At 35.3% G+C, this 12,611-nt stretch overlaps 1 protein-coding gene across 2 annotated transcripts in view; it reads left to right on the top strand.

The window, feature by feature from the left end:
• The window catches only part of IMMP2L (inner mitochondrial membrane peptidase subunit 2), a 462,507-nt gene that overhangs the window by 7,458 nt on the left and 442,438 nt on the right, over nucleotides 1-12,611 (top strand). For both annotated transcript variants that reach the window (XM_082784542.1, XM_082784541.1), the window contains exons 2-3: nucleotides 2,512-2,649; nucleotides 8,720-8,823. In XM_082784542.1, coding sequence (XP_082640668.1) covers nucleotides 2,515-2,649; nucleotides 8,720-8,823 — 239 coding nt within the window. In that variant the 5' untranslated portion in view covers nucleotides 2,512-2,514. The remainder of the gene's footprint in view (nucleotides 1-2,511; nucleotides 2,650-8,719; nucleotides 8,824-12,611) is intronic.

Below are 12,611 nucleotides of genomic sequence, written 5' to 3'. Positions count from 1 at the left end.
GAACACAGCATTTTATCATACCTTTTTTTAACCTGGTTGCTGGATTGTGTGTCACTGTTAATTGGCTTGTAGCTCCAAGAGCATATGGTCGGTCTCCTGTGGATTGCCTGGCCAATTACTTTTCTTCAGATGTCGGAATTTTCTGTAGATACCAGCATGGGTCTTTTGCAAGAAAATTACAACAAGATCTGTGGATGGTTTTGGTAAAGGGGATGGGGTCAACATTTATACCTCACTATTAATGAAAATAGGTTGGACCATGAGGAATTTAATGAGTAAATTTGTCTAATTTCTTACAGTTTTCAAAAAAAATAATCTGAAATGAGTCATATTCTGTTACGTTTGTCAGACAGTTTTTCAAGTCAAAGAGCAACTATACGTAGAAAGCGGAGGAGACAGTTGAGGATGTCTAAAAATTGCATTTTGAGGCTGCCATTGCTGTAAGAGGTCTGAGATTTGCCAGACCTCACAGTTGAGGAGTATGTTCCAGCCAGAAAACTGGAGAAATGAGATTCAGACTCGGGACCGAGGGAAGGGTGTTAAGGTGTATGAGATGCTATAGGTTGTTTAACAGTAGACAAAAAACTGATTCCTAGGGGTTCTATTTTTATGCAGAATACTTCTAAAGGTAAATCTGTGCTGATTGAGGCAAAAGTATCTTTTGATTGATAGGTGTCACTAATGAGTTCTTACACAGGAAGATGGAAATAAAGCATTTTAACATTTGTTTTGAATTGGTGAGTTTTTTGTTCTGCTTCACAACCTCTTCCAGATTCTTTGTAAAAGCTGTTGATGCAAATAAGATTTTTTTGTTAATGAAATGTACAGGAAGAAAATATAATTGTATTACAAACATTAACTATATTTACTCTTTTTACTAGCTAAGCTTCAGTTGTGTGCAAAAGTTATAGGTGATGGTGAAATATTTCCGTATTTAAGAAAAAAAAAAAAAGTAAAAGGGATTTAAAACCTTGTGAAGGTGAATGCCAGAATTGATGGTAAAGATGTTTCAGTCTTTTTGAAGATAGATCTTGTCATTGCAAAGCTATTAATATCCATAAAGAATTCAAGTGAAGAATCTGCTGACAATATATTTTGTAGAACTGGGTTTCCTCTCGTAATTGTAATGCATTATAGAATTAAGTAGCCATATCTGTGACAGAAATACTGCTTTCAGTATTATTTCATCAGAGTGATTTGAGTTTGTGCTTTGCATAAAAATAGTTCATCACTTCCATATTTCTGAAAGTGCAACAAAAAAAAAAATATTATGGAAGTCTGAGTATACTGTTAAGGACATTGAAACAAACTGTGTATATTTGTTGAAAAAATAATTCTTTGTCCTTGAATATAAACATGCTGAAGGACTCGAAAGTTCAGGGCCTGTTTTCTTCTATTCCTGTCTGCCAGAGTGATGATGTGATAGAAGGAGCAGGGACTTCACAAACTGATCTTGTACAGGCTCCACCAGGTACTCATTAGACAGAAACAAAGGTTTAAATTGGATTTGCCGATAGGCGAAGAACTGTATTTCTTATAATACACTACTTATGAATCTTGTCTTTCTGCTAAAAGAAGTTTATTGAACTGGGGCTGCTTCAGGGGCTGCTCAAGCACTTCTCCATGCAGTGCTGTTCAGCCATTGTCTCCCACATGGCTTCCACAGCCTAACACAGTCTGTCACACCCTATCTTGAATGGAGAGATTATTTAACATCACATCAACGAGTGAAATCTTAAAAAAAAAAAAAAAAAAAAAGTCCAGAAGTTTGACAGCTTTGTAAATTACGCTGCAGGATCTCACCTTTTTAGATCATTAGATCATTTCCTTCCAAGCCCACCCAGGTCATGAGCAGCATGTCAGGATGTCAGGAGGGCCTGCTGTAAACTGATGTTTGCAGTTATCACAAGGGTAGAAATGACACACACTTTTGTGTGTGAAACTATTGAATAGAGAACTGCTAATGTATGGTAAATTGTCAGCTTTTACTTTACATGACACAATCTGTATTTCCGGGCTCATGAATTTATAACTACCAGTTTATGGGGAGAAAATGACTTGCAGCATTTTATTTTTGAACTCCAATTGAATGTTCTGAAATAGGTTATTTCCATATAGTTGATACATCCATCTATATGTTTTTTCAAAAATATATAGTGAATTTTGTGTGGTTATAGCAGTTTGCTTCTTGTTTAGCTGAATTGTTATCCAGGCATTTTTGTCAAGTACTGCTGCTAGCAGAGAATCACTAGAAATGGTCAAATTATGGAAAGGGTAAACGTCAAGTATCACATCTTCTTCTGTACAATTGACTGAAATTTTGATGAATATTTCTGTTCTTTTTCGTTCTTATGTGTACATTCATTTTTTCACTGTGGATATTGAGATAACAGTATAACAGATAAGAAATCTATTCTTAACTCCTCTTCACTCCAATGATATAAACAATATTATTACTTAAAAATTGCTTCATAATGACTTTTTTTTCCCCATTTTTTAAATATTTTTCAGGTTATGGCACAGGCTCAAGGTTTTGGGAGAAGATACATTAAAGCCTTCTTTAAAGGTTTCTTTGTTGCTGTTCCAGTGACAGTGACTTTCCTTGATAGAGTTGCCTGTGTAGCAAGAGTGGAAGGAGCATCCATGCAGGTACGGTTGAAAATATCTTTTGTGTGTCTGGAAATTATAAACTGGCTATCCACTGACAACAGCAAGATGGAAGAAAATCTTTTTTCTCAATTGTTACCAAGTGATCACAATTACAGCATGGAATAGTTGAGTTTTTAGTTGGTTACACAAATAATTTTGTGATATGAAAATAAAAGCTTTTGAGAACAAAACTTCCCAAAATTCTATGTAAAAGCAAAATATATAGATAAGTAGTGGTAAAAGTGTTGGTTTTTATCCTCCTAATCATTTATAAATCAAGATTATTATTTTTTTTTAGCATTACCTTTTGTCTTAATGCACTATTTGATGACTCACAAAGAAGCTTTTTTTGTTTGTTTGTTTTAGTTGCTGTGTTACAATAATTGCAAGGCAAAAGGTAAAACCACTTCTGGCCATAGTCGCTCTTCCTATTGAACAAATATGGCACTATTTCAATGAAGAATGCTGCAAATGGCATGAACCTAATATTAATACCTATGCTTATTAGGGAATAAATATCAGTTAACTTTTTTTACTTTGCTTATATAGGATGCTTATGCATTGGTTTAAGCATATCAATACAAATATGTTTGTAATGTTTGAAAGATAAACACTCTTGATAATGAACAGCTACTTTGCTTCCTGTTATTAGGACTTGAAAAATATATGTTGTAATGTAGTTAGCCAATTTTTATATTGTTACCTTGCTTTCTAAATCATATGCCCTGCATACTGCAGTGCATCACTACTGATAATTATAATGTATTTTGTTTTAATATCGTAACATTCCAATTAGCAGCGACTAAAGATTTGATTCATGGATGCTGAGCTCTCATTTCTGATTATCAGAGTAAGTTCAGAACCTTGAAGACAGGGTTTATAATAATCAAGACCAACTGCTGGAGTATGAAGTGTACAACATTCACTCAGGCAAAACTTGGTTTAGAGCCTGGGCTTGGCTGATTTGTGCTTAATGCCACAGAAAAGCCTGGGGTGGATTGGGGGGTGGCACAGTGCCTTTTGCAGTAGCCTATACCCTGGTGTTCAACCTGTCAAGAAACCTCAGCTACTCTGGAAGGCAGTTCTCACCTCAAGAACAGGGACATAAGTAAAATAATCATACTCCAGTAATTCTACAATCCAAGAACAGAAGTTATGTGTAACACACATTACTTTTTCCCTTTCCATACACGTTATTCTGAGTATCACTGATGACCAATCAAATATATGAAAATCTCAGGAGGGCTTACAGCTGCAGAGCCAGAAATTTGCTCTAGAAATGAGTAGAGGAATGGGAAAACAGGAAAAACAGTTTCATTCTTTGTTCATTTAATTTAATTTCATTTTTTTATTGCCTTTCATTGTTTTTCTTTCTGTCTCTGGCATAATATTCTATTTCCCAACCATTCTTGTGGGGGTAGTTGTAACTCAGTAGCTGGAAAGAAATGCTCTAAATTTGCCTAGTCCACAAGTCTTTTGAATGCCTGTGGTCAAGATCTCACTTCTGTGTTTACATTTGAAGTCAAAGTCTCAAGTGTTAGGGAACGCTCTGGTATTGTTCTTGAGTGTTGTTTCTGTGCTCGTGTGAAAGGGCATATAGTTAACTGTCATTTATCTTTGGAAAATGTGAAAAACACTACAGTTATACTCTCACATTTATCCAACCTAACAGAAAAGGATATGCACTCTTCATAGTGGCAAGGGAAAGTGATACGTAGTCAGTGTGTGATTAAAATTTAAGCTCTTCCCATGATGTATCTGTTGACTAAACATTCCGTCTGTTGATTGAAGTATGGGTAATATGGGACATTACTAATTTTAATGACATTTCAGCGTCTGTAAAATTCCTCTCTGGTTTTATTCTGGACTGTAGTGAAGTAGAAGTTTGTTTTAAACTAACATGCTTCTGTGTGTATGGATGTTCTTCAGACTACAAAAAATCTTCCTGGTGCTTTTAATAAGATACTAATTTCCTTGCCAAGATTTATTAGACACCTAAGTAAGTCTGGCAGGAACATAATTATAAGGAACATATCCTTCTTTTGCAGAATAGCTTGAAGGAGTGCAGGTCATTGCTTTGGAATTCTATCTGTTGACAGTGTTCCCTGAAGAGTGATCTATATTGAATGGATCTGAAAGCTTACGGGTACGAGGGAGGGTGAAGCCCAGTCAGCATGTAGTCGTATATCCATCAACTGCATGCTTCCAATGATACCGTATTGTCTCAATGTGAAGATATCGTGATATGATTTCCAACAATTTGATTTGTAACAGTCCTCTAAAATGTCTGGCTGACTTTGTGTTCCCATTGTTGTTGCTCCTGCTGAGTCTGAAATTAAAAGTTCTGAAAAGAAGCAGGGAATAAATCTCTCACTCTCTCCTGCTTTGTCCCCCTTCAGTTTTTGTTTGGACCAGCCATGCTGCTGCTTCACAGTTATTGATACTGGTAGTTGGTAGTACTTTTTCACATTCTGGCAAGCACACTGCATTGAGGTTCTAATTAAAGTACATATTTTATCATTTATTCCCAATCAATTAAGATAGCCATGCATTTCATTTTTTTCAAGCTGGTTCAGTGTTTCTACAGCATAATTCTTTCACTTGTGCTACTACAATGTATATGAGTATTAACTTTGAAGTACAGGGAAAAATACTAAAGTATCGAAGCTTATAATTTCAGCATTGCTTCATTGCCTTCTTTTTTCTTTCCAAAATTACTGCTTTAATCCTCACGTGAGTTGTTCTCAGTTGCTTAGAATTTTACAGATTGATGTTCTCATCTAACATTGCTTTAATAGTGGGTTTCAAGTGAATTACAGCATTGAACGTAAGTGACACAAGTAATTGGTATTATGATTTCTTAATTCAATGTTGTGGATTTTTTAGGACTATTGTAATGCTGGATGTGTACTTCAACGTGTTTTGTCTTGTGTTACATTGCTTGTCTGGTATTATGAACTCTTCATATATAATGATGTAGAAAAAGGAAACCCTTATGGATATATAAATTCTTAAATTCATCAAATCAAATGGACTGTTTGCAAGTGAGATGAAAGATGCCAGTTTATGTGCAGCTCTATATGGATGTTTCTGTCACAAACAGTTCAATACCAATACCAAGAATTAGAGCAAGTTGCCTGACCAGGGATCTCTGACAACGCCCGGTTGTTTCAGCAGCAAATATTATTGAATGTTCTGTGCCATTATGCATAATGGCAGTTGTAATTATTCTGTTGCAGTTTCTCCTAACGTTATTAGGATTACTGTACCTAAGCCTGGAAGCTTATGTGAATATTCTTTCTATTCCCCAAGCTAAAAGCAAGTAAGTTGCGACCTTCTGGTATTCACTAGTAGCATAACAACTATCAAGTTAATCATTATTTATAGTAAAAGGGCATGCTTTTACCCTGTTACTTACAGAACCTCATGTCCTGTGAGGCTTCATCATATGGCTGGGGATCTCAATTTGCATGCTTTTAGCTTTAGATTAGCTGGTAATTGGAAAGAGCGAATGTTTTGTGACTTCTGCACCATAGTTCTAAATTAAGACCTATGCGTCTCATTTGTAGCAGGCTGTTATGCCAAGAACTTGGGTAAACAAGTTGTAATGCTTCAAGCTCCAGAAAGAAAGAAGCCCCACTATTATTTTGTTTCTTATAGAAGTAAAGAGCTCTTGTGAGCCTATCTGTTGACTGCTTTTTCAGAAATTGTATTTTTGTTTTGCTAGATTTGAGATTCTACTAGCAGTAAAAATGTTGAGGAGAACAAGTTGTCTCTTAATCTTTATATTCTTTGCCTTAGAAACATTTACTGAATTATTTGGATGATTTTTTACAGAAGATTGTATTGCTGATATACAGTGAAAGTTGTTGCCTAGTTTTTCTTTCGTACCTTCTTTTACCAAAATATTTTTGTATTTGTATGACTACATTTTGAATATGTTAGTGTTACTTTGCGAGAAAGAAAAAAAAAATCCCACATTCTCATATTTCTCTGAAAACCCAATCTAGTAAGTCAGGCATTGGATATCCATTCTGTAAATCAAAACTATGAGCGATGTATTGTTTTAAAATGGAAAGCGATATGGCATTACATTTAGAGTCTGTTGAGTTAGGATTATGAAATACCTAACTGTATTTAACCTGTGAAACATTTCCTTTGTTTAAATACAGAATACAGTAGGAGTTGACTAGGGCAATACTATAACTACATGGTGTGTCCTCTGTAAGGTGAAGTTGATACAATTTTCATTGCAAGGACAAGTTTATGAACATTTGTGCAAATCTTTGCTATGTATTAGCTGTGAAATACATTAGCTTTTGGAACAATGTGTTTAAAATTACCATTTGTCTTGACCTTCTCTTTCTGCCTTTTAAGGTAAATACTTTGAGTATCCCGCAGTTTATTTTGTGGGAGTATACCATATGCATGATTCTCAGTCTTTTAGATTAGCCTTTTTGTCTAATGTTTAATACAGTTGTTAGCTTTTGGACTAAAGAATGCCTTACTTTGGTTACATAAGTACTATTATGAATTGTTTGTGAATTTTTATGTAAAAATACTATTACATTGTTGAAGATGCTTGCTGCAAAATTGGAAAATCATTTTGGAAAATCCTTATTAAAATAATAATAACCCCATGTCTGCATCTGGTTTTCATTTTTCTGGCTCTTGCAATGAATAGACTCCACTAAATAAAATAATGATGAATGTAAGGACAGTAAGGACATTAACATTAATTTATGTTAATGTACTTACAGTAATGTCCCTATGCTGTACGGTAAACACTGAAAACCTCTTCTACAAAAATATCAAATTTCAGCAAATATTGCCACTGTCATGTCAATAAATGAGGAGCTGTGTAGACTCAATACTTTGTCAGATTTGGTGCTGCATGGGGCTATCATCATAGAATCGTAGAATATCCCAAGTTGGAAGGGACCCACGAGGATCACCAAGTCCAACTCCTAGCTCCATACAGGTCTGCCCAAAAATTCAGACCATATGACTGAGAGCACAGTCCAAATGCTTCTTAAACTCTGACAGGCTTGGTGCTGTGATTACGTCCCTGGGGAGCCTGTTCCAGTAATTTGCTTTATTAAATATTTCAAATAGCTCTAGAGTCTAAATTAGAGACCATTGCTGGCCAGTGTGAACACAACATAATTCTATTTGCAGAGTCTTAAAAAGCATATTGAAAAATATGCTGCCAACAAACTTTAGTCTGTATTACTGTTAGATACTTTCCGTGTAGCAAAAGAGTTACATGTATTGTAGTAATCCCTAAAACATCAATGAAGACAGTACTAATATTTGTTGCTTCTTTTCTCTGCTGTTTCTGGTGGGTTAACTCAGAACCAGGGTTAATCAGGTACCATAGTTTTGTACTGCAAAACACAAAATAATTATGTATGGTTCTGAATATCTCCTCATACTCTTTGCTAACTACTTATTCAATTGTTTTTGACTGTTGAGGTTAGTCAATAGACTCATTTCAATGTATATTCCTATGAAAGTTCATGCTTCTTTGGATCCTGTTATGGAAGGCCCACGTTTAGTGGTATATGCTGTAGATGTAGGGTTTTTGTTTTGTTTTTGTTTTCTTTCCTGTGCAAAGAGCATTGAGATTAGTATTGTTGCAAGTATGTATTTCATTTTTGGTGCATTATCCTTGTATAAACAGTAAAATGCCTGCAGAAGGTCTGTAATTTCTGGGAATTGGCATGCTTGATTCTCCTTCGTTTGTAATCTTAAATGATAGGCAGCAAAGGCAAACAAAATTTTTCATGAAGCTCGTCATAAATATGTATCCTATGTAATTTAATTTGCATATAGTAGTGCATTGAAAGATGCAAACTGCTTTTTATCATAACTTTATGACATTTAACATTGCAGTTAGTAAAGAAATATTTTTACTAGATTAAAACAGATGCTTGGTCCTTTTAAAGGAATTGTGTATGGTTTGCTGTTTCTAACGGCTTCAGGATTTGACCCATTGATAGTATGAGAGTTAGTTGGAGGATACACAGAGGCAGTGTAGACTTAAATCTGTTTTTTTCCTCTCCCTAAGCCTTCTTTGAATCCTGGGGGAAGACAAGAATCTGATGTAGTGCTCTTAAACCACTGGAGCATTCGAAATTATGATGTGCAACGTGGGGACATTGTGTCATTGGTGTAAGTAATCTTGCATATATTTCAATATATGTTCATATAAATGTCGAGCTATTTAATATTAATTTATTGAGTATTTTGTATTTTGTCTCTGGCATACTGCAGGTATATGTATGAACAAGGAACATCACTTGCTAGTAATGCATTATTGTTAGTCCTATAATGAGTTTACAAAAGTCAGGAGAAGGTCAAAGTATGTATTATCATTTTTTTACTTGAAAGGAGTGCAGTGTAAAATACTATGTGATTCAGTAGTATCTGTGTACAAAAATTGCCAAGAAAAAAGAGCTGTGATATAAAGAGAAAAAATAGTAAAAAAAAACATATGGCTAAATGGAGTACACTTTCTAATTTGTTTGGTTATGCATTCATATTTATGAGAAAAATAGTGTTTTCTTACAGATTAACTTTTTTTTTTTTTTTTTTTTCCTGGAGAAATCTTCCTACTGAATCAAATTTTAATGTTACAGCAGTTCAACCTTCTTCATAAAGGACAAAAGTACTCCCCCCCAAAAAAAAGTTTTACAATTTCGAGGGGGAGGTCTGTGCATCAAGCCAAAAGGTGGCAGTATTTCGCTGTTGAAAATACTCAAGACTAACGAGACAGAAACTCCATTTCAGCTTTAATGTAAGATAGAAATGGAATGTCAAAATGTGCATAACTGACACAATGATATAATACTTGTAGTACATGCTCGGATAGTTGAAGCTTAGGGTATCTAGTTTTGTAAGTGTGAAATGCACAATATGTAGATTACAGCAGAAGAATTGTCTTTGAAGCTATATTTTCTGGCTTCCTTTTTGTCAGCCATCTCTTCTAATTGTCTCATTTTATTCTACCTCTTCATTGTACATTCTACTTCTTCATTGTAATTCATATAACAGTTTTTACTACCAGCTCTTAGAGCAAACTTTTACCCTCACATAGTGGTTTTTTTTTGTTGTTGTTGTTAGAAACCTAAAAAGTATGTTCTTTCTTGTTGTCTGGCATGTAAGATTATCTGTAAATGGTCTATCTATAAATACAAATTTATTCATGTTTGCAACACCATATATTACAGAAAGACTCCAATTTGAAGTCACATAATAACTACTTGCAGAATTTGATTTTACGTATGTATGTGTCCCTCTGCCCAAGTCAGGCTCTAAGAACGGTTTAAAATAGTGGATGTACCTGGTTAATAATTAATTGACTTAACAGACGATCAGCTTGTTTTCCAATCAGAAATCAGAAGGAATAGTTTCATTCTTATACTTCTTCAAGATTTGTGGTACCATCTGAACCATCTGCCTTGATTGCTTTCACTTTGCTCTACGTTCAGACATGATGACTAATATTTTAGATATTGTGGGCGGTTTTATTCTTTCTTTTGTATGTTTTGAAAAGTTCACTTGCTGTTGTTGGAGTTTATGTACATCCATGTGGAAGAAGTCACATTGTATTTGAGTGCTGTACTAAAGTTTTTCTTAAACATTTGGGAAGTACCCTGAATAACTAGGCTACGGAATTCATAATACACTTTAAGAACAATACAAACAAACGATGCAAAATTAATATATTGAGTAATTTTTGCTAAAAAGTGAGGTATATTTTATGTATCAGTAACAGCTTTTAGCTTCACGATGCAGATTTGTTAGAAGCATCTTTGGCCTGCCAGTTGGGTTTAAAAGCTTACTGTAATGTGGAAGTTCTCACTGCATTGCAAAGACTTCTTCCAGTGAAGGGAGCCTACAAGAAAGCTGGAGAGGGACTGTCAGGGAGTGTGGTGATAGGACAAGGGTCTTTAAACTAAATGAGAGTGGATTTAGGTTAGATATAAGGAAGAAGTTTACTCTGTGGGTGGTGAGGCCCTGGAACAGGTTGCCCAGAGAGGTTGTGGATGCTCCATCCCTGGAGGTGTTCAAGGCCAGATTAGATGGGGCTTTGAGCAACCTGATCTAGTGGGAGGTGTCCCTGCCCATGGCAGGGGGGTTGGAATTAGGTGATCTGTGAGGTCCCTTCCAACTCAAACCATTCTATAATTCTGTGACTTGGAGGATGCAGTATCTGGATGTGGTTAGGTACCTATGTGGGTTGTTTGAAACTTAACCTTTTGTACATGAGGCTTTTATTAAGAAGTTTTAAATATATTAAGTGAATATTTTTATCCTTTTCATTTTGATTGTTTACCTATAATTTCTCTAACTCAGTAGTGAATAGATATGCTATGAATATTCAAGAACTTTATGAAGTGGTCTTCATATAGTACATTTGGGAGACTTGGGTGAGACATGAACAGGGAAGGCCAGTTTCCCAGTAATTTGCTGCTGCTTTTCCTGCTTCTGTGAGAAATTCAAATGAGAAGGTGATGGTGTGATGGAAGCAGGCAGATGGAGATGTAAACTTTCTTTCATATCCTACTTGGCTGCTTAACATTTAGGATTTGTTTTATCATTGCCAAGTCATAGTACAAACTAGCAAAGAGGTTGTGGGAGGGTGGTCTTTTGCAGGATAAGAACTGAGGTTGAATATTCCATGTGACAGCTTGACCAGAGCTGTCCAAATTCTTTGCCTTCTTCATACCATCAGAAATGTGTCATTCTGGATGGGTGCTGTTTTTACCACAGCTCTTAAAAGGGATTATTTAGATCCTGACTGGCAAAGTCCCGTGTAAATAGATGGCCAAGAGCCAAACCTTGGAGCAAAGAGATGAATTAATCTTGTTGGCTTTGGATGCCCCAAGAGAGCAACAGTCAGCCTGTGATTATGCTTGCAATATTGCTTGCAGATCCAAAAGTTTGTATTTTTGTTATTTGCTGACTTGAATTACAAATGAACACCCTGTCCCCCAAGCATTTGGTGGAATTTATGTTGGGTTTAAGAATTAAATGAAGACCATCTTTATGGAAACATGTCATGTCTGTCATCCCTGACTTTGCGTCTGAGCTGACCTGATGTAGCTGTAACTGTGCATTACAACCACGGCTGTGCAGTTAGTCACTGTGCATACACACGTGCATATGTGATTTTAGGCATAATGTTTAGAATGGCATGAATCCTTAAAATTATAAAATTAGAGTCAGATAAAACAAATGGAGAGAATAAGTTGATAGCAGAGGATGATTTCTTTACTTTCAGTTCAATGTTTTAGAAATAGCTAAATCTTATCCCAGCTTTTAAGAAGCTGTTCTAAGTTAAAATTTTTATGCTTGAATAGCTTGAATCATACTTATTGATACCAGAATTAAGAGAGCTCAATGTTATATGTTACAACTTTTGAACTCGCAATTTTAAATTTATTTGGAAATGAATGTCATCGTCCTTAATTTGATCACTTGCTTCAGTGCTTAATTTTGACATTACTGTATTACTGGGACTTAAATCAAAAATTAAACCAGGATTATTATTCCAGTAAATTAAATAATTTCCATTGTTACGTGTTCCATAATACTGCCTTTCCATCTCTTAAAGAGATGCAAAGAAAGTGTGTTATTTTCTTTGTTTTGACAATGTTTACTTATCTTCACATTTTGCTTGAAGAACATCATGTGGCACATGGGTTTATCTTTAAAAGATAAATGAATGACAATTCATAGCAGACAGACCTTGATCTTTTGGTACTTTTTGTGGTGAAATAGGCATTTATTTTGCAACAGCTGTGCTGAGGTCAATGCCAACAGTTATGATGAACTTTATCAGATATTGCAGAGTGGGTTATAGGATCCTAGCTGTTTTTTCTCCAGGTTTGAGTGTCAACTGCATTGTAGTTGTAGCAGTCTCCATCACAGTGTGGGCTGTACAGCTCAAGCAG

Source organism: Aythya marila (genome assembly GCF_965140915.1).
Source record: "Aythya marila genome assembly, chromosome: 1".
Classification (NCBI taxonomy): Eukaryota; Metazoa; Chordata; class Aves; order Anseriformes; family Anatidae; genus Aythya; species Aythya marila.
The sequence above is the reverse complement of the archived record's forward strand: the minus strand, read 5'-3'. Positions and strand labels throughout refer to the sequence as shown.